The 27,977-nt window shown below is 42.3% G+C and overlaps 1 protein-coding gene across 2 annotated transcripts; it reads right to left on the minus strand.

Annotated features, from left to right (window-relative positions):
* Positions 1 to 12: 12 nt before the first annotated feature.
* Positions 13 to 27,971, minus strand: zgc:65895 (TSC22 domain family protein 1). 2 transcript variants are annotated; one of them, XM_028572273.1, is made up of 3 exons: positions 25,140 to 27,971; positions 2,709 to 2,760; positions 13 to 300 (listed from the first exon to the last, which is right to left on the minus strand). In XM_028572273.1, exons 1-3 carry the CDS (start codon positions 27,188 to 27,190, stop codon positions 37 to 39), a joined length of 2,367 nt encoding a protein of 788 aa, XP_028428074.1. In that variant the 5' UTR covers positions 27,191 to 27,971; the 3' UTR covers positions 13 to 36. The 2 variants fall into 2 exon arrangements, with proteins under 2 accessions (XP_028428074.1, XP_028428075.1); XM_028572274.1 differs by lacking the exon at positions 25,140 to 27,971 and adding an exon at positions 3,100 to 3,459.
* Positions 27,972 to 27,977: the final 6 nt, after the last annotated feature.

The raw sequence follows: 27,977 nt of genomic DNA on the forward strand, positions 1-27,977 counted from the left end.
TCCTCTGGGGGGGTTCTCCAGTGTGCCGTTTATGTGTTATGCAGATGTGCCGGAGCTCTGTGTGGAAGGGAGGACTGGTGTGGTTCCGGCCGGGACCGGAGGCTGGGCAGCGCCATTCGGGGAGCCGCCAGTTTCTGTCTGTGCCTGAAACTGAGCCATTTGCTCGGGGCTGGCCAGGTTCTTGAGCAGGTTGTTCTCCTGCTCCAGCTGAGTGTTGCGCTCGATCAGCTCTTTAATCTGCTCCTTCAACACCTCCACCTCCTCGCGCACGGCGTACATGAGGTGGCTCTTCACCAGGTCCTGAGGACGGAGGGAAGAAGAGAGATTCGGTTAGCTGTGTAATTTAAATCGTGTTTTCCCTTTTAGATAACATCTTATTCAAAAATCACATTTCCGTTTGAGGCTATGAACTCCTTGTTACACAACAAAACATACAAAAATGCCATATGCTTACATTTTTAACCCTTGTGTTTTCCTCGGGTCAAATTTGACCCGTTTTCAAAAAAAAAAAAAAAAAAAAACGGGTTTAGTTCAACCAAATTGCCTAAAAATAACATGGATGTTCTTCAGGTAACATGAATGATTATTTTCATAGAATTTTGGTTGTTTTATTCAATTTTATGTAGAGATGGTCCGATACCGATACCAGTATCGGTATCTGCTCCGATACCACCTAAAACGCTGGTATCGGTATCGGGAAGTACTGGAGTTTATGCACCGATCCGATACCGCATAATAAAGTCCTAAAGAAAATCTACGTTAAAGTAGTTTATTTCTGTTCTTTTTCCGTTGTAACTATAAAAGAAAGTTCTGTGGCATTCCTTGTTTGTGTTTGTTCATGTTTCACAAAGAGTTTAACCTGAGCCAGACCTACAACAGAGATAGAAATCATATCACATCCATACAAGGATAGTAGTATACAGTTGTAAAAATATAATAAAATATATGACACATCGGATCGGTACTCGGTATCGGCCGATACGCAAATTCAGGTATTGGCATCGGTATCGGGAAGCAAAAAATGGTATCGGCCCATCTCTAATTTTATGGCATTTAAAAAAAAGAATTGTTTCAAGACAGTATTCCTGACTAAACTTTGACATACATTGTAATTGTAATTATCCATCCACATCCTCTGATCTTAACTATTAGTCAAAATAATTCATAATTTGGAAAAAGCGACAAAAAGCCGTTGAAAAAAGTGACAAAATCCTCAGAAGAAATGACAAAATATTAGGTTTATTGGCCATGGAAAGAAAAAAAAAAAATGTCCGAAAAAGTGCCAAAAGTTGATGGGAAGACAACACAAGGGTCAAGTCAAACCACACTGGAACTTAGACCATTATCCAATGAAATGATTAGTTAGGCGATTTATCTGCAAACGGACTGGACTGTATTTATATGGCGCTTTCCTAGTCTTAACAACTCCTCAAAGTGCTTTTACATAGTCCAGGAACCATTCACACACATTCATACACCGATGGCCATGGCTGCCATACAAGGTGCCACCTGCTCATCAGATAAAACACACACACACACACACACACTAACACTCTGGTGGCGCAGCATCGGGAGCAACTCGGGGTTCTGTGTCTTGCCCAGGGACACTTCGACATGGGACTGCAAGGCCAGGAAACGTACCACGGACCTTCCGGTTGGGTAGGTGACCACTCTACCACAATGAGCCACAGCCGCCCCAAACATTTCGATAAGTGGTAATGTTTCAAGTGTGAATGTGTTTTTATGCCGCCTTGCTGCAAAAAAAACAAATAATCCTTTCGTGGGTCAATAAAGATCTGTTTCTGTCATTTTTCAAGCCAAATTGCTAATGTTTGTTGGTTCCAGCTAGACTGGGGACTGTTTTGGCTTGTCCATGTTTTTATGTAATCCACACACAGCCACGCACACGCGCACACACACACACACACACACACACACACACACACACTTAAGTGTGACTGGAGGAAAACAAGGCATTGTATAGTGCATTCCTGTGATGATGCTCGAGCTGTGCCAGGCTGCTGAAGGAGGATCTGCGTTTATTAAGCTGAGCATCCCTCCTCTGGACCCGCTCCTCCTCCTCCTCCTCCCTACCCACGGCACGCAGTGAGGGAACAAAATGTTCCTGCACCGGGGTGGGAGGAGCCAATCACCGGCAGAGTTATTTATACTGAGCCGCGGGCGGCAGGGAGGCTGCTGCTGCTTGCCTAGCAACACGGGACAGGGGAGGGGGGGGGGGGGGGCGAAGGACTAGATGTTTACGCATGAGAAAGAGAGCGAGAGGGGATAGCGTGTGAACCTTAGCCTGGCCAACATCAAGTTGCCAGCAAGCCGGAGGTCATCGGTCTAAAATGGTCACAGCGCTGGAAACTCCTGCTGTCTCTCATTAATAAACAAGCAGGTGCATATAAGCGGTAAAATTATTATTTTTTTGTTTGTTTTTTACGCTTCTGCAGCTTTGATGTCTACTAAAATTCACGTCTAGAATACAGGACAGCACAACCATGCTTCTCTCATTCATTCATTCATTCATTCATTAACCTCTATATAAAAACATAACATCTTACGAATATCATTTAACAGGCAATCAAAACATGACAAAATAAAAAGCAAACAGTTGTCCACGTCCTTGCTTTGGCTTAACGTTACGTAACACGGGCCCATTTACAAACAGTGCGTGTAATAGGAGTGGGGTTTCAGATGCTTACCATTGCTTGTTCAATCTTGTTGTCGATGGCCACCACACTTGCACCGGAAGAGCTGAAAAGGGGAAAAGAAGAAGTTAAAAAAAAGAGAGATGTTGATGTGAATACTGCAGGTTGAATTTGAAACTGTCGTCCATCGAGGGTTTAATAGCATAGACGTAGACTGCCATTTGCGGGATTATGCTGACAAAACACAACAACAAAAAATAAAAAAAATAAATAAAAAATGCAATAAAGCAAACGGAGGTCGGGAAGGCAGGCTTTGACTTTGATGGCGGAGAATCAATGAGCCAACATTTCAGGCACGGAGCCTCGCTTTGAATCGAGCCCGCATCGCTAATAAGATGAGTGAGAGGATGCGCCGAAAAAGCCCGGTGGTGACATTAAACGTTACCTATTGTCGAGGCCGACTGGTCCACTCTCCTTTCCGAGCACAGAGGACAGAAACGATATCGAGAAATTCCTCAGATGACAAACGCCAAGATCCATCGCCACCGTATAACATTGGGAGTTCATGCTATCCTGCCCATTAAAACCCCCGAAGGCGATTCTTCGGCTGTGCAAACTGGAAGTCCAGTGGTATAAAAGTAGAAAAAATAGCGCATTATTGAGGACAGGATGACGGGGTGTGCTCTCCGGGGCGACCGTGGAGCTCGCAGCCGGGACAGAGCACACAAAAGACTGCAGCTCCGCGCACCCGCGGCTCCCTCTCTCTGGATTAATGCATGCAGGGGAAAAACAGCGCCAGCAGCTGCGCGATTGGCGGAAATGTGAGCTCATTAACATAATGCGTGGGAGGAAATGGTGCCGCGGCGCACCGGATTGGAGGAGACGTCGCTCATGGTAATGATTTATGCAACATCGCTCTACCTGCTGCACCGTCCTCTATAAAAAACCGCAATTCCACCCACGAAATGAAAGAGGGGACTGCCTCGACTTAAAACAGGACAAGGGCAGCACGTTTATCAGCGGACATTTAGCTGTTTGCCGTTTTTGTCTCGTCTCAAACTGCGATATTAATGAGTTGTTTGTTTCATGCTTAAATGTGGACTGCAGGTGATGGGAAGACTTTGACTGAAACAATGTCTCCACCTATCGACACACACACACACACACACACACAACACACACACACACACACACACACACACACACACTATCTTTGTGGGGACCCGTCATTGACATAATGCATTCCCTAGCCCCTTACCCTAACCTTAACCATCACCACTAAGTGCCTAACCTTAACCCTTACCCTCACCCTAACCTAATTCTATCCCTAATCCTACAACCAGGGGCGTAGCAAGCTTTTCAAAAGTGAGGGGGATGGATGTGATTTGTTTATTAACAATAAAAATGATGGATACAATGACAGAGGGGTACAAAATGTATAACATACAAGATATAAAAAGCTTCCCATTTAAATGAGTGATACTAGAAGAGTATAAAAACACGAAAAATAAGTTTGCGTTTAAAGTCTGTGTAGAGAGAACGGTGTCGTACTGTTTGTTAACATGGGCAAACGGATCATAATCTAATTACGTATGTGGTAATTTGCATAAATAGCACAACAGATCTAAACATTGGGTATAGCCAGCTGAAAATGTCTTGTTGACATAAAACAGTAAAAGACTTAATATAAAGGTCTGAATGGAACCCATAGGCTACCCATGAGCATTAATACATAGAGGCAGGAAGAAGTGCTTTAAAACAGCATTTATTAATTAGCCTATATTATAATGTAGCTAATGTTACAGAAAGTTATCTTCTTACATGGGAAAATACTCGTACATATTAGCTTTCATTTAACGTTGCTAGTGAAGTTAAAAAGGTGCAGTTACCATCCATACTAAATACAGGCTCAGTGACCACCAACTGGTTCAGACAGAGATGCACTTCCTCCTCCACTGGGAAAAAACTATCTTCACTAAGAGATTTACACCTTGGAAAAATAGCCCAAAAAATAAAACTTCCCAAAGTTAACACCAGAAGAGAAGCTGGTAGTTCTCCTAGGAGAGGGGACAGCAGCTCTACTGACAGCTAAACATGGATCTGCCAGCCTGAGGGACTCACAACCACTTAGGATCCCAAAATTACAGATTTGTTTAGTATTGTATTGTAATTATATTAGAATAGTATATATGTGACACCTACATATTTAATATATGACATGTATTGTAGGCTATGAATTTCTGTAAACTGCTGAGAGAGAGAGAGAGTCTGATTACCTCCGCTGTCTGAAAACTCCTGTTTTCTGAACAACAGTTGACACATCAACGTACTATGTGAAGGCATTTCATCATCTGCTGTCTCAGTGTGTAATCAGCTGTGTCTTCTTACTAATAACTGTTTTTGTCTTCTCTGAGGTGATTTTCGACCATTTTCGACGCACTTCTTTTGACATTCTGAACCATTGACATATATATAAGTTCTGAACTACCGCAGAAATGTCAGAGCACGTCACCATTCTAAGCGAATCCCGTTGTCAGAAATTGGCATCAGCCAATGAGATTGCGCTTTTAGAATCAAATCCCCCTTTTACTTTCACGATTGGTTGCTGATGAAAAGGAAATTGCCATATTTGGATCCGACAGCATTGTAGAGGAGAGAGAGAGCTTTCCGACGGTATATGCATTGGGTATATGAGATGACAGGGTGCAGACAGCGATCGCGGAGCAGCGGGATGATTAACACCGCTGCGAAGTACACACCGTTGCCATGAAAAACAGAGCGTTGCTATCGCTACACACCGCCTACGACGTAGCTACGGCGGCAGTTCGACGCGAGGCGTTTGTGCAAAGCTGCGGAAAAACTGCAGAAAAACTGTGGGTGTTGAACCCTCTCACCGGGAAAAGTGTGGGTGTTAAAACACCCACATCCCCCACGGGTGCGACGCCCCTGCCTACAACCAAGTCTTAACCCTCAAACAGCCCTTTAAACTTGTGGGGTCCAGCATTTTGGCCCCACAAAGATGTCGGGACCCCACTAGTATAGTGGACTCCCGGTTTTTGGACCCCACGAATACAGTTAAACAAGCGCGCACACACACGCGCACACACACACACCATAAGTAAACATAATCAATTGCCCACGAGCTGCCCTGTGGCCTCAGTAATGTCCCCATCTGTGAGAGTAAATAAGCATTTACACACTGAAAGTCTGTGGAGTGGCGTGCTCCTCCTACGTCCTTTAGATCAGTTTGAATGTGTAAAATGGGAACAGCCTGTTCTTAACCATAAAACAGAACCGCCCCTCTGTTCTGTGTTAGGCTCTGTGACAAATTATTTAAGAGGGTCTGTGATGTGTGATAAAGCCGAATCCCTGATTCAAAATCGACAGAAAATGACTGGCCAACCATTTGATAATGAATGACTTGTCAAAGTCATTTACCAAACAAATATTGGGTTGGTTTCAGCCACTCAAATGTGATGATACGTTGCTTCTCTCTCTTTAGGTCATTGTAAATGGAATATCTTTGGGGTTTGGGACTGTGGATCGGACACAATAAGATATTTGAAGACATCACCTTGGACTCTGGGAAAATGTGATGTCCATTTTTTTTTTCTTTTTACAATTTTCTGACATTTTATGCATGAATGATCAATTGATTTAAAAAGGATTAATCGCTAACGATAAAAACAGTCAGTTGCAGCCCTAGTTAAGTCTACTTGAGCAACAAAAAAGTATCTATTGTTGTTAATATAATTTTCTATTAATGCATCCTCAGATTCTGAGGCAACCACAGTTAATGTTTTGGTATAAACAAATAACTAATTTGAAGTTTGCTACAGCAGTATAGTTTAATAACATGAAATGGGAAAAATAAAAGTAAGAAGAAGAGGGAACTATTGCAACTAATGGTTATTTTATTTATAGATTAATCTGTTGTTTAGTTCAGGCTATAAAATGTCAGGCAGTAATTTAAAAAGCCCATCACAAGACAAACAGTATGAAACCCCAAAAAATATCAAGTTTACAAAACGGCAATATATAACAAAAAAATTCACTGAGAAATAGCTGAAACGGTTAATTGATTATCGAAACGTGAAGACTGATTTTCTTCTTAGGGTTTTATGTGGACCAAACTGTAAGTGAGAAAGCTATTTAAGACTTGCAACAATACAGTCAAAGATATTTGACTCTTTCGACTATATAAAACCACGTCAATAAACTCTACATGTCTGGCTCTTGATGGGATTCTCATTTTCCAGTAGGGCCCTTTAGTGAAATAGAGTTTGACATCCCTGTTCTAGAATATTAAACCTAATATCCTTGAGTTTTGGACTGTTGGTCGGGCATAACAAGTGATCTGAAGACTCTGGGAACTTCTGATGGGACATTTTTCAAAAGAGTAATTGAATAATCAGGAATATTATCGTTGGAGTTATTTCAATTTAAATTAGTATTTAATTAGTAGAATTATATATAGTAATTAATATAAAAGAATTGCAGGACCTTTGACTAGTCACTGCACCCGTTGTATTATCCCTTGTGTTGTCTTCCATTCGACCGTGTACTTGTCGTCCTGAAAATCTACACTTTTTCATCTCTTTTATCAACACTTTTGTCTCTTTTTTTTCAATTTCAAAAGTCAATGAAAGTAGAGATCCCATCTTTTGTTGTACTTGCGAAGCGCAATGTACGGAATCATCCAAATTAGGTAGTTAAAAAGAAACCCATATTTCCGATATAGACATTTTGAAAGAACGGGTAAAATTTGACCCGAAGACAACACAAGGGTTAAACATTAATGAAGCACGTGCCACTTGAATTACACAAGGGCAGATTCAATCAACTCTTTTTGATTTAATCATGGGGCTAAATTCCTCACGCAGCACACAAAAAAAAGGAAGTGCATTTAGTGCAAACAAGACTGAAACTAAAAAACTGTGAGGGTGTGGTTTTCTGTTCACACTCCTGACCACACGGACACATTTGAATTGAATTAGTGTGAGCTAACTGATCTCTAACCGCTCCTTATTCCCACCTTTCATCAACTTTGACTGGACCCATGTAACTGCTTCAATAAAGCTTCAAGCACCAGTGGTAAGATCTTTGACTACACGTCAGGAGCTCCTTTCAAACACCTAAGGTGCTTACGTTAGTCGTGTTAATTCTCTGGCTGGAACATTAATTTGAGTAAGTGGAAGTGTGTCAACATGGGAGTTTGGAGATCAGAAACTTGGCTTAGGAGATGACGAACCCCTCGGCCTGCTCATATCTTTCTATTTTAAGGGGTCAACAGTCAAGGGAACTCTGACGGGATTGAGTGATTTTTAGAAAACTGGAAAATAATGTTTGTAGTGACTTCTCCTTTTTCCTTCTTCCATAAAGGATCAGGGTCACATGTATGCACTGTTGTAGAGACCCTATTCATATGTGCTTGTGCCCAAAAAAAAGAAAATAAATAAATAAAACAACGTTGGAGACAAATATTATAACTCTCTAGAGCAGGGGTGTCAAACTCATTTTCACTAAAGGGCCACACTGGAAAAAGAGAATCACACCAAGGGCCAGACATGTAGAGTTTATTGACATGCTTTTGTTACTGCGTGTCACTTTTTTTTTTTTTTTAAACATTTTGTTAGCTTTTTTCCTCATTTTTTGTTCGTTTTTGGTCTGACTTTTTTTGTGGCTTTCTCAGACATTTGTCACCTTTTTGTAAATTTGTTGCTTTTTCCGACATTTTTGTATGCTTTTTGTCGCATTTTTGTTGACATGAAGCCCTACAAAAGTAATCAAAAGAGTTCTTAGCCATCATAGAATTTAGCAAATCAAGCAAAACAATGATTTTTATTTTTTTTATTTTTTTATTTTTTAACAACAACAACCTGTTTCACAGCCTGAATATGAAAACTCTGCTTCTGGGAGGATTTCTGAGTCTAAGAGTTGGCAAATCTGCCGTATTCTGCTTTGAATGTCATATAATTGCAGTTTAAAAAAACAGTTTCCTGTGTTTGTGGTTTGGCACACAACTAGGTAGGCCAAAATTTATTGTGAACCCAAATTTATATACAGGCCGGATCTAAATCTGCAAGGGGCCGGATTTGGCCCACAGGCCTTGAGTTTGACACATTTGCTGTAGAGAAACTGGTTGTTGGGTGCAAAAAAAATAAAGAAAAAAACTAAAGGTTAAATTTGAATGTTGGACAAGCTGATTTCATATTTGTTATTGGGTTTTGGGAGACGGGAGTCTATTAGTGGCGTGAAAACGGAGCAAAGCGAAGCAAATACGGGCTGACTGGATCAAATGAGGATCTGGAACATAATGCTCATCTGTGGCAGTTGAGATTGGAGGGAACAAAAAATTAAAACTGAAAGCAGACAAGATAAAGTCTTAATGCGGGATCTGTCCAGGACCACGTGTACATTAGCCAGCCTTGTATATGGAGTTAGAATCATGCCAAAACATCACACACACACAAAACGTGTTTTACTCACGCCCAACGATTCACAAACAAACTCAGTGTGGTTTGCAAATACAAAACATCATTCACAAACTAATGCGTTTTGTTCTTCAAATAAGAAACCTACCTATCAAACAAATACAGTATGTTTTACACATAAAAAGAAACGTATTTCTTCAATGACAAAAAATATCCTGCAAGTACAAACTAAAATCTTTCAAGTACAAAAAAAATCCTGACAAAGCTTATGCAGTTGTTAGGTTAGGTGAAGCCGGGTAACTGAAAGAAATCCAGCATGTTGATCTTGCTTCGTAGTAGCCTACAGGCTGCCGGTCCCACAGAAATCTGTGAAATGGACACGGCCCCTTAACTCAAAAACTGTGGCAGTTTCACAGATTCGCCGAAAATTCGGTGACGGGTATGTAGGTCAATGACAGGCATCATCCGTGGTCTACGCACAGATTCCCTGATCACAGCACGTTTCTTTCTGTACAGAGAAGCTGTATACAGCTTTGCTATTATTGGTATTTTTAGCCCAATAACCGCTGTTTTAATCAACTTTTATTCACCAGATCTTATCATGGTTTAATTGTATTTCTTTTAATGTTATTATTTCGGTCTATTTCGGCCAGGAAAGCTGGATTGCTTTGTTGTTTTGATATTTTTTAAACTATAATACTACATCTTGCAACATATATGTAGATATTATCATAGTTTGCCTTTCTTTATTTTAATAATATTATTTTGGTCTTATTACTGGTGAAATATTACAGTATGCTGTAAGACAGATCAGATATGATCAGAGTTGGGCGCATGCAAAGCCGATTTCCCACAATGCAATGCCGGCATTCATTTCAGAGAATCAGACAACGATCAGCGGGTCTTTAACGCCAGAATTGCTACAATATACATATATATATATATAAAATCAGTGGTTTTGTCACAGCAACAACACGTTGCCCAGCTTTGTTCCAGTAAGTTATGAACCGCAATAATGTTTAAAAAAATCCGCTTGTATGTATGGTCCTGGTAGGCTTAAATTGACTTAACAGCGCCACCTGCTGTGGAGTGCAAATTACAGGACATTTGTTAGTAAATTTACCTGCATTTGTGGATCTGAGGGCATTTGTGTGTGGATCAGCAAGGCGGAAAATTAGTGCCAAAAGTCACGTGACAGTTTTTTGTACTTGTAGAATTTGTTTTGTACTTGTAGGATTTATTTTGTACTTGAAGGATTTTTTTTTGTACTTGCAGGATATTTTTTGTCATTGAAGAAATATGTTTCTTTTTATGTGTAAAACATACTGTATTTGTTTGATAGGTAGGTTTCTTATTTGCAGAACAAAATGCATTAGTTTGTGAATGATGTTTTGTATTTGCAAACCACACTGAGTTTGTTTGTGAATCGTTGGGCGTGAGTAAAACACGTTTTGTGTGTGTGTGTGTGTGTGTGTGTGTGGGTTTTGGCATGATTCTAACTCCATACTTGCCTTTCACACTCGCGCAGTCAGATGTAACATGCGTGTGCAGAAGCAAGAACATTGTGTCCTCAAACACATTTATATAGCCCTTCAGGGCTGCGGAGCAGGCGTATGCACATGCTGAGGTGATGTGCCTCGATTCCTTGCTGCAGGTAGAGGAACCACACACCAAGGGCCAAGACAGATTTGAAAACTGCAGGGGTTAAGTTTCCCTGGATGAATGCTTTGATAACTGCAGGCCCTACTGCCATTTTTCTCCTTCAACAATGGATAGAAGAAGAAGAAAAATAAATCGTCGAACTGAAGGCCACAACAACATTCAGACAGATACATCAACACAAAGCCCTTAGTTTAATCCCTATGCTGCTGCAGTGGACCTGCCCCCCGCTACACAAGCGCCGACTCCACAGGACAATGTGACAACACTACAGCCATCGTTACCTCTTCAGATGCTTGTCCAGCTCCCAGAAGAGCGCTCCTCCTGCCCCAGCCAGCCCCTTCTCTCTCATTGACGCTCTGAGGCTAAAACACACTCTCCGACCAAGCAGAGGGCCCCCGCCACACGGCCCACCGAAAACACCCCAAAACAAACACCACCACCAACACCACCACCACCACACCTCCTCCAATCTCCTGACCTGCTTAGCTTTAGCTGTGGGAGATTCACATAGGGGAGCCTGACCAACAATGGAGGATGGGGATGTGAGTGTGTTTACAAGTCCTCCTGATTGCCCTCTTACTAAGCCTGAATCACACAGACTCGCAGCCGATTGGGTGCATGGTAAAGGGGAATTAGTGGGTGGGGTGTGATGTCACCGCATAAGGAGTCATGTCACCTCCCCTTCGGTTATATAAACTGCCAGTAGAGATTAGGGTGATCCGTCCAATGGGATGAGCTACTTTTGACCACACACCCCGCTAGCACGCCAACAGCCCCCTGCAAGCCACTCCCTTCGGTTTGCAACCTCCAAGTCCTTTCTTGTGCGTTTCCTGCGGCATCCTCTTTGTGATGGACGCAGGAGTGGTATCCCATAATCTAAACCTCCTTGTAGCAGTTTCTAGTGAAGAGTGAGTTTGTTTGCCCTTAAATGCCATGAATATAACAAACAAACATCCCACACATTTCTTCACACTCGTGCCCCTCCTTAAGGTATCTCAAGGAGAATGTTTATGGTGTACCAACCATGCCTTTAGCAGTCTTGTCACTCCACATCAGTGAATGCACACTGGCTACACACCCACAGTATGGGTCTCTATTGGAGCAAGGCTCACGTGTATAGCTCCATGTTAGCAGTAAAAAAAGGCTGCTACACAGGCACGCGTTACAGTCTGAAAAAAAGACGATCACAACAAGATGGCGATCTAGACGGTAGATCAGGCAAAGAGCTGATGCAGGGCACAACAACTAAAAGAATCAACACTGTATCTCAGCCGTGAAAAAAAAAAAAAAAAAAAAAAAAAAGAAAAAGTGTTGAGTAGAGGAACTATAGAGAACAAAGGGAAGAGGCAACCCTAATTGAAGATGGTGCGCAATTGTGTGGACCACAAAATGGCGCCGAGGGGCGCGAAGAGTTAGTTTGTTGGTGGGATTGAGGCTCACCGCCTGCAGTGAAATTGTTAACCTCATTAGGTGAAGGTCACATATTCCTTTCTTCCCTCCACTGTGTGTCACTAATCCAAAAAACAGTCGAGGGCTAGAAAACAAGTGAATTGAGGTTGTTGTTTTTTTGTTTGTTTTTTTAAAAAAGGAACAGAGATTCAAAACTACCATTATTGATTAGCGGCAATTTGTTTTTCTTAAGTTTATTTGTAATTTGAAGACAAAGCTCTTCTTATACTGTATATCTATACATTGTGCACTTGCAGGTTTGGGGTCAGTGTACGCACGCCCCACTTGGAACAAAAGGCTGAGGGAAGCATTCGCTGATGTGGAGACAGTTGACAGTCAGCCAATCGCTGATGGTGCAACAGACTCCGCTCAGCCAATGGTGAGAGACCTTCATCACAGACGGGATGCTTTCATTCTTTATGTATCCACGTCCATCTAAGCTTGTGTATGCGGGCTGACCCATATATTACCTAACCACTATGTTAAAGCTTAATGTATACTTATACTACACACGGGAGACTTAGAAAACAAATAGGCTATGAGGAAAAGTAGTGATAATGTAATAATACTTTGTTTAAGTCACTACAATGCCAAATTAAAATCGTCCTTATTGGCCAGGCTACCATGTTGATGTTACACAAAGCTATTTGATTTTATTAGTCAGGTAATGAGGTCTTGATCTTGCCTAACTGTGAATAAAAACAATTAACAGACAAAGCTCTTCAAAACAGCATCTTCACCCATCACAAAATGCACCACCTGAGAAGGCTCAAACGTAAATTCAGAAATATCTTGAGAGTATATGACTGTATCCTCATAATATAGAAACATTTTTTAAGATGAGCTGAGAGTAAAAGAAGGCAGAGGAGAAGATATATTTAAGCTCCAGTGTTCCAGAAAAGTGTAAAATCAATAGTGCCAACAGAAACCTAAATGCCTTCTTGTGTATTTGCTGTATACACTTGAAGGCATCTCCCCATTCTACCCCAATCCTTCCTTTATACACATTCTCTCTCCCAAAAGCCTCCAGCCGAATGGAAGTAACGCTTCCGCCTTACTTTATTGTGCTGTTTTGAGTGAAAGCAGAGCTGGGCCATCACTCTGGCTGCAGTGTGTGGTCTTGAAAATGATCCAACTCTGCCACAACTGTAAGTTATAACAGAGGCCATTATAAAGCAATTAGGCTAGTGACTTGGAACACAGGAAACAGGACAACATAAAAGTAATCTCCACAAAAACCACCAGTAATACTGGGTTCACTTTTTATATCCATCCTCAAATTAATGTTTCCCTGCTTCTCTCCTTGCATGATCCCTCCCCAACGGTTTGTATGCCGCTCTGTGATTCGCCCACCTCCTTCCGCGTCACTTGTCCTTAAGCAGTGAGGAGACATCAGCTGGCGTGTGCGTCCTGTATATGTGCGAGGCTATGTTTGCAAACTGGCAGGATCCGGTTTCAGAGGCTTTTGAACACTGGCATTTTACACAGAGGAGAACCAAGGCCGGCAGCAAGATCAACCCTGCTGCGTGCGCGTACGTGTACACACACACACACACACACACACACACACGCGCGCAAATAAAGTGTGTTTATAACTTCCAAATTTAGAAATCAAAAAAACCAACAACAGATGAACAAGATTTGATGAAAAGAAAAGGGACAATTACATGACCAAATTTGTATCTGCAGCATGCAATCATTTTTCCGTTTTCAAGGTATAAGTCATGAATAGGGAAAGCGTGCGAAGGTAGCAATACAAAACAACAAGTGGGGATAATCTCCTTAGATCTTTGTACAAACAGACAAAACAAAGAGCAGGAACACCCCAAAACTAGACCAGCTCTCATGGCATCACAGAGCTGCAGGGCAGCAGCTCTGTCGAGCGTAAGTGAATCGGTCTTTGCAATGCACGCAATGCCTTATGTAACAGACCACTGTGCCATATGGGCCACGGAAGAGACTGAAGAGAGAGACAGGGAAGAAAGAAAGGAGACTGAGCGCCAACATCTCTACCACTTTAGTGACACTGCAGACATGCCTTGTTCTTCTGATGGATGGCTGGATGGATGGGGTGTTAACTTTGGAAATTGTCACACATTCCTCACCCACTATGAAGTTGAGACACGTTTTTAAATGGAGGTAAAAATGACGGAGGGAGTTTTTGTCTTTTAGGAAGGAATGTGTGAGATGTCAAAAAGATGCTATCATGCATGAAAGATTTCCCAAAGTCTAAAAAGGTGAAGCTAACAAATTGCTCGTTTTTTACAGTCCAAAAAGATATTCAGTTTCCTATTAAATAAAACTAAAAAGCAGAAAATCAATTTAGCCGCTGTATTAGAACACAATAAATATGAATATCGAAATAATTGACGATTAAGGTCTACTTATGCCCAATGAATCAGTAGCTTTTCATTTCGTCTGGCATGTTTGCACCCACAAGCACACATAAGGAAACACACTGAGAAGACACCATGCTTGGGTTCTGAATTGGCACAAATACCAGCGATTTGAAGGATTACACACAATCTGGCTAAAATCAATACGGATATTCTCCTCCTGCTTCTATTTCGGTGTTCAAAACAACTTTTGGCTCTGTGTGACAAATTTCCACACGTAAAATTGGGATTCAACAGCCCCCCCCCCTACCCTCACTCTAATCCATTTGTAAATATTACACAACCTCACGATACACTGACAACGTTAAAACGTCACGGGAAGTTGTGCTGCCCACCCCCAGTCACGAGGATCTGCACAGTGTTACTGCTGTGAGGTGTAAGGGCTCGATGTCAATGTAAACAAACAGAGTTACTGTCATGTGCATTAACAGTGAGGATCTTCTCAGCAGCGGTTGAGAAACTTTGTTCCAGGCTCTCTGCAGTGTACAGGCTTCGTGCAGTGATCAGAATGCGTTTTCACAGTAGGAAGGGTTGAGGCTCTGACACAAAACAATCCAAACGTGTCACTTTCGGGGGCGGGGGAGGAATTTACTAATTTATGTTTTTCCTTGACAGGTGGTAAGGCCATGTTACAGTGGATGAGTTTGACATTTCCCCCTCAAAAGATAAAGAAAGGAAAGGGCTTCCGTGAGAGATAACTGATAAATACTTTTTTGGGGCTTTTTTTTTTTTTTTTTTGCCTCTAATTGATAGGACAGCTGTAGAGAAGAAAGGCGGGGGGGGGGGGCGACACGCAGCAAAGGGCTTCAGGTCAAAATCGAACCCACCGCTCAACCAGGAGAGCTACCAAGGCGCCCCCATATAAAGTGCCCTTGAACAGGACACATTGCCTGTCTGTTTAATGGGCTCTTTACTGAACTTAATATCTTACAAAAAAATAAATAAATTAAAGACATTCAACTAAGCATCACAGATCAATATCCAGCTAGTCTCCCAGGACCAAGCGGGATACACCAGATACTTTTAGGTCTACTTAAGATTTTTTTCCATTTGTTTTTGTTGTCATTTTTTAACTCCTAAACAACAAGCACAGCTTGTCTAAGCATTATGTATAAGCGTTGGATGAGCATTATCCTAAGCATTCTGTTAATTATGTGAAATTACATTGAGCGCAACTGTAATTGAACGGCAGGTTACAAGTTGCTCAGGGAGTATATAGTATTCTCCGCTTGCAGTAAGCTCAGCTGGAAACATTCAGGTGTTTTTGCCACAACAGGTTCAATTATAGGATGTGAAATATCACACATCTCCCTCCTTGAGAAAATACCTGAAGGGAAGAAAAAAAAAAACAGCATTTAAAAACCTGTCTCCTGTAGGCACCTACCAGTTCTCTCTCACACACACAGCTCATAAACACGTGTTGCATGCATGGACACATTTTACATTCTCTACTCAAGAATCTGCAGCTCTGCATGAAGGCACAAGGCGAGCAAACGTGACACCAGTCTCTACTTGGCTCTGCACCCCAGTCTCTAAACCCACCTATGCCCCCACCAATGTGAACTAGAAAAATGAAACGGTCAGAGCCGGGTGATGTTCTGATCTAGCTGCATTAAGATCTTCTCACACACACACACACACACACACACACACACACACACACACACACACACACACACACACACCTTCAGAAACGACAGCAGAGCCTGAAAACAATGTCCACACAATGTCATCTCAACATTATGATGATTGAACAAAAGCGTGCATGTAACGCAACAAAAAACTATAAAAATCAATCAGCCTCATAATGCAAGTACAAGTTGACTGTAATATAATGGGAGAGCCGTAGATCAAATTGATCCACATAATAATACCTGTACATTTTGTGTGTATTCAAAACGAGACACTGATAAATTCCGCTGTATACACTTTTGCAACACGACATATAAAAAGGGCCTCCAGAATAAGCTTTTTCCAAATAGTCTCATTCATAGACTCATTCAGAGAGGCTGATACAACCCTGCCCACGGTAATCAATCCATCCCTAAAATAAGCATACCTACTGGGTTACAAACCCTGCCAAAGGATATATGCTATCAATCACTGTACTGTTAGGGTCTTCTGCAGCCAGTAACCACACTCATCAGTATTAATTATACATACCCCTATGTTAAATTCCCATAGAGGCAGGCAGATTTTTATTTTTAAAGGCCAGTTATTTCATGGATCCAGGATACTATGCATCCTGATAAACTAACTGAAGTAAAACCATGCCAATCTCTAGGTATGGTGAAGGGAATGTGATGATGTGGGGCTATTTTAATTCCAAAGGCCAAGGGAACTTTATCAGGATGCATAGTATCCTGGATCCATGAAATAACTGGCTTTAAAAATAAAAATCTGCCTGCCTCTATGGGAATTTAACATAGGGGTATGTATAATTATGGCCCCTGTGTTTTAAGGAAGAACATTTATTTATTTACAATACATTATTCATTCACAAAAACAATTTGTCTTTGCCTCATTTTTTTAATTAAGGCATTAAGATAAATTTCCAAAAGATGATTTTTTCATTTTTTCCTCTTTTTAGTCAACTTTAGCATGGGTATGAATACTTATGAGCAGCACTGTACATACATACATAGAGCTTGAAATGGTACAAAGGTAAGTGGTGAACTGCCTGAGGTTAAAAAAAAAAAAAAAAAAGGTTACCCAAACTGAAAAATAATGTACATTTCAGTATTTTACAAAAAGGCCTTTTTCAGGGAACAAGAAATGGGTAAACAACATAAAGCTGTTCTGCAGCAATGGAGGTTGATCAAGCTTTGAAAGTTGGTGCTACCAATTCCCACAGGTGTTCCAACTTGTCTGGATTACTTACAACCCCCTCTGTTTGTATAAAAGTATTGTTGGAACACACTGTGGTAAAATGGCGGGAAAAAGGCAATTAACAAACAAAGAGAGACAGACCATCATAACACTTAAGAATGTTGGTCTTTCCTACAGAGAAATTGCGAATGAAGGTCAATGTGTCAGTGAGTACAGTATTCTTCACCATCAAAAGGCACTTAGAAACTGGGGGGAACTCTGACAGGAAGAGGTCTGGCAGACCCAAAGCCACAACAGAATCAGAAGACAAGTTTCTGAGAGTCAACAGCTTGCGTGATAGGCGGCTCCCAGGACAACAGCTTCAAGCACAGCTTAATAGTGGTCGTAATAAGCAAGTCTCAGTTTCATCTGGAAAGAGAAGACTTGGAGCTGCAGGTTTGATAGGTCGAGTTACAGCAAGAAAGCCATTGCTAAGACGTCAGAATAAGAAAAAGAGGCTTGCTTGGGCCAAGAAACATCGTCAATGGACTACTGAAGACTGGAAGAAGGTGAAATCTACGGAAATCTTCGGTTCATCACGCAGGATTTTTGTACGCCGTTGAGTAGGCGAAAGGATGGTTCCTCAGTGTGTGACATCAACTGTCAAACATGGAGGAGGAAGCGTGGTGGTCTGGGGCTGTTTTGCTGGATCCAGGGTCGGTGATTTGTACAGAGTGAAAGGCACCCTGAACCAAAACGGCTACCACAGCATTTTGCAGCGCCATGCAGTACCCTCTGGTACGCGCCTAGTTGGTCAGGGGTTCATCCTACAGCAAGATAATCACCCAAAACATAAGTCCAAGCTATGCCAGAACTACCTTAGCAAAATAGCACAGTCACCAGCCTTAAACCCCATTGAGCTGGTTTGGGATGAACTGGACAGAAAAGTGAAAGCAAAACCTACAAGTGCCACACATTTATAGGAACTTCTGCAACAGAGTTGGGAAAAACTTTCTGAAGAATATTTGATTTCCATTGAAAGAATGCCATGAGTGTGTTCAGCTGTTATATCTGCTAAACGGGACTACTTTGATGAGTCAAACATTTTGAATTTGGGTTTATAAATTGATTCCATGATTTCTTTTTTTTTTTAACTTAAATTGTTCATGTGTTCTATTCTTTCATTTCAGAGTACAACCAGACATTGAACTGCATGAATTTCCATAAAAACCTGGAAAAATTGGGGTGTTCTAAAACTGACCAGTAGTGTGCGCGCACACACACACACACACACAAACACACACAAATATATGAAGCCCAGAGAAGATCTACAACCACTCATTTCTGTAATTCATACATTGCGTGCAGGAAAGACCTTTCCACTTATCTGGAAGGCACATTTTAGGTCAGTGCTTCCCAAAGCATGTTAGGGTTATATAAACAACAGTTTACCAGGCTGGGAGGATTTATGAACCAAGACTGCCACCTTGTGGGGTACCAGCAGTACAACAAGGTGAGAGAAAGAGCGTGAGAGGGAGAGAGAGTAATGACAGTAAAGTTAATGTCTCTATTGAAGCATGATTAGATGTCACATCTCATTAACAGACAACTGACTTAGTAACTACCTTCAGGTTTGATTTATTGACCCTTATCCAGGAGATCCCGCCCCAAGAAATAAGAAGCACGCACAGGCAGGCAAAACCTTGAAACTGGACTATCATATACTGCACGCGTGAGGTGCCAAATGCAAGCTGTCAGGTTGCTCAAAGACAGTACATTAGAGGCAGAGTTGTTTCCGTACAAGCACATGACCAGGGTTCAAAATTAAATTTTTAATCACCCGGCCAAATGGCTAGTGAACGTTCAAATTTGACCAGCCAATCAATACCATAGGGTTCTTTTTGTCTGGTAAGTGAAGCAAATCGACCAGCCAGTTGCATATTTTACCAGCATTTGGCTGATGGATGGTGCTAATTTTGAACCCTGAACACATCGGTTTCTTGCCTCAGTTAAACTAACTGGGGTTTACAGTTATGCGTATCATGCTGCTGTCAGAAAAGAAAAAGAAAAAACACCAGCAGATGTGCCAGCAGAGAAGTCAACCAGGGTTTTAACACAGACTTTAACTTAAAATACTTTATAGGAGCTTTTAAAAAGAAAATACGAAATATGAGAAACATTTTAGGATTTATCATGAAGCAAAGTTTCAGTCATAGGTTTACACATAAACATAGGTTTCTGGTACATTCAACTACACATGTGCAACCACTTAAAGTCTTGGTTTTTTTTCCCCTTAAAACGAGCCCAACTGTCTTTATAAATGATTTCATTCCCATTTAAAAAACTTTGTAGGTAGCTGGATAAAGAAATTTGAGAATTGACAAAAATACTGAATTGCTAAATTAGGACCACATCATTTTCATATTGTGAATTTTATATATTACTTATTATTACTTTTAAATGCAGATATTTGAAACATACTAAAATAAAGACTTGCACATAAACCAACAAAATATCACGGAACATTCTATGATTTGTATACCGTAATTACAAGGTCTAAAAGTTAGATTTTGAAATGTAAATAAGCAGTTTTTTCTTGTCTTGGTTACGTTTATTAGTAATTTAAGTGTGTTTAAACAAAGCAGCGGGACACCTAACATTCTTATGTTGGGGTGTGTTCACAAGAGCAGTGGTTCACAAATATGTTTGTTGTCAGGCATGACTCACTACTCGGTTGTATGTTTATCCTATAAAGAGAGAATCAGAATAGTGTATTGGGTTACATTTACAATCTTAACGCTAAGTAAAAAGTGTCAACAGCTTCTCCTGGAAACCCCGGGGATCCTCTACCGTGGCACTTATAAAACTAGGATTTTCTTAAAATCATACATCATAACATCAACTATGTTTGACTGTAGCTCCAAGCATTGATCCATATTTGGTCTTTGCCGTCGGGGACTCCCCATACCTCGTAAAAGCTCAGTTTTTTTGGATGGCGAGCCAGTTAAAACCAGGCGTGTCAATATGAACAAAACACAAATCATGAGTCAAAGCCGGTATAACTGCAGGGCTTGACAGGCAGCATATTATCACTAAAATGTATGAAAGACCATCAGAGACTGAAGCGCCACATAAAAACAGAACAGCTTTCAGTCACGTACTGACATTAAAACACACAGGGCTTAAAGAAGCCAAATCTTTGAATCGCCCTTAATATGTGAACTTTATGGCTAAAGTCCATTACTGGAAATGACAAAACAACAGGTTATTCTTCTTACTTTTAGTACGTGCTCTAACCAACACTTATCTTACCAGCAAGACAGAAAAAAAAAGCTCTAATCTGTGCCTGATCATCTATTGATGCTAGGAAGTCATGAGATGAGTAACGCTTTAAAAAACATATCAGAAAATCAGAAGGTAAAGCCTGCATCTCCAGAACTATATATATATATATATATATATGCTCTTTGGATGCTTTTATATAGGCCTTAGTGGTCCCCTAATACTGTATCTGAAGTCTCTTTTATATAGACCTTAGTGGTCCCCTAATACTGTATCTGAAGTCTCTTTTATATAGACCTTAGTGGTCCCCTAACACTGTATCTTAAGTCTCTTTTATATAGACCTTAGTGGTCCCCTAATACTGTATCTTAAGTCTCTTTTATATAGACCCTAGTGATCCCCTAATACTGTATCTTAAGTCTCTTTTAGACCTTAGTGGTCCCGTAATACTGTATCTGAAGTCTCTTTTATATAGACCTTAGTGGTCCCCTAATACTGTATCTTAAGTCTGTTTTATATAGACCTTAGTGGTCCCCTAATACTGTATCTTAAGCCTCTTTCCCGAAATTCAGTCTTGGCGCAGAATTACAGCCATTATTTATTATTATAATGTTAAAAAAACTCATAAAGTAACATTTTCATGCCATGGGACCTTTAAGTATTCTGTGTCTATTAGAAACCAGGCTCTTTTTGACAACCTCGTGCAACAGAAAGGATTCTTCAATCTCTAACATCCCCCTTTGGCACACCTTCAATCTCTTACATCCCCCTTTGGCACACCTGTTGACTGTTTTAGAGGCGGTTATGACTGATGGATGATATTATCACTTCACTTTGTATTCAGGCTGTAAACCCGTGACTCCTCGGTGCCCCTCAACTGCTGCTGCACACATGCATACTTCATTCAAATAGTAGTAAATCACTGGGATTCAAACTCAAAAAGAATGCTGCTAAAATAAAACTGCTGTGGGCAACTTTTAATGGGAAATTAATCAAGAAAGATTGCACCTCTAACTTGTCCCCAAAGGATCAGTCCATACAGATACATTACCCTAATAAAACTCACTAAATGTACAACGCCACTTCATATATCGTTTGACATTTAGCTGGCTGGGAAATACAAAATACCACAGTATGGTAGTTTTCAACAAACAAGCACATGGTTCACAAGTATTTAAACACCAGGGCAAAGGGAATCTTTTCAGATTATTGTGGTAAAAAGTGTCCTAACTGAGAAAAAAACTAAATATACTGATTATTTTGGTAAGGCTCATTGGCAAAGCATGCTGTACTAGAAGAAGGATGTAGACTGTGCTCACATAAGCAAGAGCTTTGTGATATTATTATACTATTTCTGCATCAAAAAAACACACGTTTTGCTTGAGTGTTGAAACATCTCTACAGCTAATATAACTCCGTTTAAAAGGGGACTATTTCATACAGTGCATGCATGGCTTATTGCGGTTTACAAGGCTACAAACTGTGCAAAGCAACAAATAAATGCATTCTCTGAAACCTGTATGAAAAGTCATATTTTTCTGTAGTTCTTGGTGGAATAAGAAAAAAAAAAAGGTGTGTGGATATCACACAGGCAACAGGTGTATAGAATACTAGTGTGTGCATGAAAGTCACAAGCGCTTTCCTTCTACTGTGAAGCCCTGCTGGCAGCTATCCAAAAGTCAAATTATACCGGCACCGACCTGCAGGCTGAAATTCCACCCGGGGAGAAAAGAAGCCCTGATGAAAGCCCTTTAAATTGGTAATATGGCTGTCCTTACGGCACTCTCACTGACATCAACCTCAGGGACGGATATAGAAAGACAGTAAAGCAGGTGACGCATGCATAACCCTGCACTGCACAGATACACCCTCACATCCCTGTTTTACAACAGGACACAAGTCAACCACACAGCTGGGCTAGGTCTGGAGTTGTCAAAGTCACGGCAACTGCAACGTGCCTTTAAAGAGTTCGACTGGACTCTGATAACAAGTTATCACAACTGAAACTGAGAATGAACGCGGCGGATTTGTGCTCTGTGTACAACAATCATCCTCCAACTAGTTGTTAAGTAACTTACAGACCGAAAAAAAAGTGATACGTCACAAACATGTTGAGTCACTGTCTTCCTGTCAGAGGTGCAAGTCTGTCGTTTAGAGTTCACCCAAATTACTTTCTATTTTCATAATCAATCATTCAAGTCGTAGTCAAAACTATCTGCCAGTTTCTCCAATCTCTCAGGACTGATGGTCAGACAAAACAAACTATTTGATGATGTCACCTTGCGCCCTGGGAAAATGTAGTCCACATCTTTCAAAATTTCTTCCGACATGTTTTTTTTAGACAAAATTAGCAGTCATAAAAAGAACCGTTTGTTGCAGGATTAACCCAAATATTGTACTGTAAACAAAACAATCTGTAAATGACAAAAGCATTCAAAGATGGTGATAATTTGTCCGTCTGATGTATTCATGTACGCCTCTGGTTGTTTATATGGAAGGAGAAAAGAAACAATAATGCATCTGCGGTGGCCTTCTTATGTGCTTTCACTACTGATAGAGTTGATGTTCTTGGACATTGTGAGATCATATAAGGATACTGACTGTTTACTTTTTCATACACACTGTTGCTCACTCTCATTAGTGAATACGGGTGTGAATGAGTCATGGTTTTGGTCACTATATCACTATACTACAATAATTAGATCTGAGAAAAGTCATTACTTGGTTTTAATGCTCACATTGATTTGGCTTAGGTGGTGCCAAACAACGGCTTGGGTGCTGCGCGTAAGCTTTATATATATATATATAAAAAAAATAAATAAATAAAAAAAAGGTAGGGAAAACCCTGGACTCGTTTTCTAGAAGGAAAGGGTAGAGGAGAACAGTTTGGGCAGCTAAAATGATACAAAACTGCAAAAGGAAAGGAGACAGAGAGAAAGAAAGAAAGAGGGTGACAAAGGGAAATCAAGAGACAGAGACGGATCGCAGAATGACATGACACACAACACTGTCTGCAGGACAGTGGCCGATTCATGACAAGAAAACGGGCAGACACACTTTACAGAGACCATACAAAAAGACACACACGGTCATGATGGGGTGCCATGAATTGCTGACAAAAGCCCTCACACAGAATACAGCCCTGCTGTGTCTGCAGCTGAATAGGACTACGACAACGGTGAACCAGCAGTTGCTGCACTCTCCTCGAGTTTGGACGCGGTCTGAACAGCTGAAAATACATAAACAGTTAGCTCCAGCTCACCAATGAGCTGCTGTGCTGATAATTGAATTAGAAGTATGTTTACCGGTTCGCTCAGCAACTGTTGTTTTAATCATGGAACTACTCAGAAGTCTTTTATTTTTCTCCATTTCCACTCTGATGTATATATAGAATGTACTGTATATGTGCAACAGTTGGGAGACCTTTTTCAGACAGTTTGCTAATTTGTTGCCAACTGCTAAATAAAAGCCATTATATTCCAGGATATGTTTTGCATTTCAGTTATGGGTGCTTACCTGAGACTGACAGTACTCAGTCAAACAACCTCCATACCCTGCAGGCATTATTGTTGTACTCATACAACATGAAAACTCCTGTTAAACCAGAACACGGGGCAGTATAGTGGTAACACTAGAGTGCTGCCACAACAGTGCTCCATGTCTCTGCAGCGAGAGTTTATGAGATTTATGCAACACAACTCCTGATCAGGCCCTCTATAGTATCTACAGCAGAGCCTCTGAATGACACACTGCATCTTCAAATGGGGCATGGGAGGTTGTTTTTTCTAGGGCATCGACTCCATATAGAAACTACCTGGAACTGCAATAACCACCTTTGAGCAGCAAAACTAACAGGAACTTAGGATTGAGTAATTGTACACATAAATAAACCACTGCACAGTTCCCTCGGGTTGGTGCAAATCAACAGATCCAGTGTCTAATAAAAGACTTAACCTAGGGGGGAAGAAAGGGGGGAAAAAGGAGACGCAAATACTAAAGAAGAAAGGAAGGATAGTGTGAGGCAGTACAACAGAGAAAATGCAGCCTTACTGACACAAAGAGTAATGGAGGTGGATGTTTGATGGTAGGGGTCGGCCAGGGCAGAACATCTGCTGAGTCACCAGCTCCCTCGGTGACTCAGCAACTCCACTGCCTCCACTCCAGCCACTGATATTTTTACGATAACATGTCCAGCGAGCTGTTTTTCAACTACTGTCTTTTGAACGAACGCAGAGCTACCTCAGGGGACAGGGGATCAAGCAAATGGGACATTGGACTTCTAGATCTGAAAAAAAGATTCACTTCACATTTTGCCTTTGAATATTACCTAAATAGAAAGTATTTTATGACAAAAAGCAGCCTGAACTACACGGTTCACCTACAAAATCTTCACCCGCAAAACAGAGTTTACATTAGAATTAACAGCTTTGGCAGCACAGGCCTTCCATCCTTACCTGTCCTCCTCTCCTTCAGCATGCTGAGTCCTGAGGCCTGCAGCAGCAGCGGCCATGAAGGCGCTGGCCTCAGCTGACATGCCCATGTGGGCCAGGCTTCCAGCAGCACCACTGGCCTGTGCAGACCCCTCTCCACCTGCTGCGACCCCTAGCCTGGGCAGACCCAGCAGGCCTTGGTGCTGGAGCAGGAGCTTCTGGGCATCCTCCAGCTGGGATGTTCTTATGGAGCTCCCTCCTCCGGGGACCTGGGTGAAGGTGGCACCCAGGGTGAGGAGAGGCTGGAGGTCAGCTTGCAGTGCACTCAAAGGCATGTAGGGGGTCCCATGGGTGGGCGCTACTGGGACTGTAGCAGTGGAGAGGGGCTGGACTTGTGGCTGTGGATGAGCTTGAGTTGGGAGAGTCTGTGGCTGTCCAGCAAAAGTTGCCTGGCCAGGTGGGGCTACCGAACCTTGATGGGGCAGCTGCTGAGGAATGCTGATCGGTGGCGGTGCCATGACCCCTGAAACTGGCGTTACGGAGATTCCTGTTGTACCATGTGGCAGCGGAGGCTGGACCTGGGTCTGGAAGGGAGCAGTAGGCTGGATAAAGTCTGGCTGCCGGACACTTCCCGGGGCTATGACCCCTCCATGGAACTGGTAACCTCCTTGGGGTTGAGCCTGGTGGGGATCCACAGTATAGGGCAGCTGCTGGGGTACTACAGGGGGAGGCGGATTTACACCAGCCTGTGATGTCGCTGTAGAAGGGACGGTGACAGGAGCCGCTGGGTGCTGCACGTGGGTCCCACCAACAACCTCCTGGGGTGAAACATAGGTCAGAGGAGTGGGTTGTGCCAGTCCCTGTGGTGGGCTCTGCATGGTTTGTGGACTAGTGAAATCTTGACTCGGCGGCTGAAGCGTGTGAGGTGGCTGTACGGCGGGTATGCCCTGCTGACTAATCCCGGCGTTACCGGCCTCAGTCTCTACAACCACCTCCACGCCTTTTGGTGCCTCAGATGTCGTTGGATGAGGAACCTCCTTTTCATAATACTCTGTACACGTCCATCTTCCTTTGCGGTATGGCTCCAAGTTAGTGTCTAGTTTGACCACCCTAAAACGAGAGCCAGTAGCTGTCTGAGTTTGGGTGTGCTGGGTTTGAGTGTTGGGGGCAGCAGCAGACGGTCCTGTTCCTCCTCCGACAGAAGCTACTTGTCCACTCACACTAGTGCTGTCAAAACCTCCAGGCCCAGGAGGAGGAACTGCAGCAGCAGTGTTAGCTGACACATTAGGAACGTTCACACTGCCTTGTAGATGTGGATCAGTGGCTGTGCCACCAACAATAGGGGCTAGTGGTTGGGTTGTTCCACCTGCAGGCTCCAACATCGGTGGCATCTGGCTAGGCCCGGCTTTGGAAGCCATAGCTGGGCTGGAGCTACCCACGGGAGCAATGGGAAGAGCCGACAATGAGGGTTCAACTCCTCCCAAACTATCAGGGTGATGATGGTGGGGCTGGCTGTGTTGCTGAGGATAATAATGATGCTGCATGGTCCCGTTTACCATGGAGGTGTGCTGCTGAGACCCCTGAGGGATGGAATGATGGGGAAGGGGCTCGTTGGGTGACACAATTCCAGGTGTATCGACCCCATGGAGACTGTTGAGGGTCTCATCTGAAGAGCTTCTCTCCGGCACACCTGTATCTGTGGCCCTGGACACGGAAACATCCAGCATATCAGAGGAGGAGAGGTCTTCCGTGTGTGACTCATCCATATCGTCGTAGCTCTCGGTGTCATCTGCTAAACTGTTGTTGCCGCTCACATTGATCTGGGCTGATGTGACACTGGTTATCTGGAAGCCGCTCTTCTTCTTCACCTGGGCGCCAGACACTTGGGACAGCGGCTGGTGGTGGGGTCCGGGAGAACTGGATCCAGCCTGAGTGGGATTGTCGTCAGCCGCGTTGACTCCACTGCCAACGGCTGCGGAGGAGGCAGGCGCGCCGCTGCTACCCCTCCTGTAGTGGTGAGCCGTTTTCCTACTCCCGGTCCCAGACGGGTCCCCAGTAAAGTCCTGGTGGTGCATCTTTACCTTCAATGAGTTGCAAAAGGCCAAGAAGTGGCTGACGGCTGCTGGCGCTACTTTCTAGCTGGGTCAGCTGCAGTACCGCGATACTAACGAGCCATAAGTCAGGTGATTTATGTCCTTTAAAAAAATCAAGCTCAACGATCCGGCCTGTCGTTACGTTGTCGAAACGCTAGCTAGCTCATAAGCGGTGTTACTCGTCTTAACACAAGTAGTAATCCAACTTCATTAAGACATCAACACTGTATTCAATTAAGTAAATAAATAAAACAAAGAAATGTGAAATTCAGCTAGCCGTCGGTTAGCTTCAAGCTGTGTTGGGTCGCCAGTAGCGATTAGACACGCTCTTCCAACAACTTGTCTCTTCGCTACTTACTACGATTATTTTGAAGATATTAGTGTCACAATTAAACACACGAAAATAAGTCCAGCCCGGATTAGTTTAGGTTTACTCAGGTGGTCTTCAAAGTGAACGTGAAAGCTTCTAGCTGGCCGGTGTATGTCGCAGGAATTCAGTCGTCGCGTCAACGTCCCCTCTTGCACGTCGTCTCCTTTTTCCCCGAAACAAAAATGATCCTGGCGAAAAATAAACTTAATAGACAACGATGTCTAAATAATATCCGTCTTTGTAGTGGTAAAAAGTGCTCGCTAAATCCATCTCGGTGTGTCTTTCAGAGTCCGTGTTTGCTGTATCATTGCCGGTGAGCAGCAGCAGCTAACGGGCTGTCAGTCTCAAAGGAGGGAGGAGGAATGCAAACACTGTAACTACGCATGCGCGTCACTGCCT

The sequence above is a fragment of the Perca flavescens genome, chromosome 24 (genome assembly GCF_004354835.1).
Source record: "Perca flavescens isolate YP-PL-M2 chromosome 24, PFLA_1.0, whole genome shotgun sequence".
Taxonomy (NCBI): Eukaryota; Metazoa; Chordata; class Actinopteri; order Perciformes; family Percidae; genus Perca; species Perca flavescens.

Excerpts from the sequence above, each read along its gene's own strand:
- zgc:65895 (XM_028572273.1), bottom strand. The coding sequence starts at position 27,190 with ATGCACCACCAGGACTTTACTGGGGACCCGTCTGGGACCGGGAGTAGG. Across the intron at positions 2,761-25,139 it reads GCTGAAGGAGAGGAGGACAG|CTCTTCCGGTGCAAGTGTGG; the intron begins GTAAGGATGGAA and ends TCCCCTTTTCAG. Across the intron at positions 301-2,708 it reads ACAAGATTGAACAAGCAATG|GACCTGGTGAAGAGCCACCT; the intron begins GTAAGCATCTGA and ends CTCCGTCCTCAG.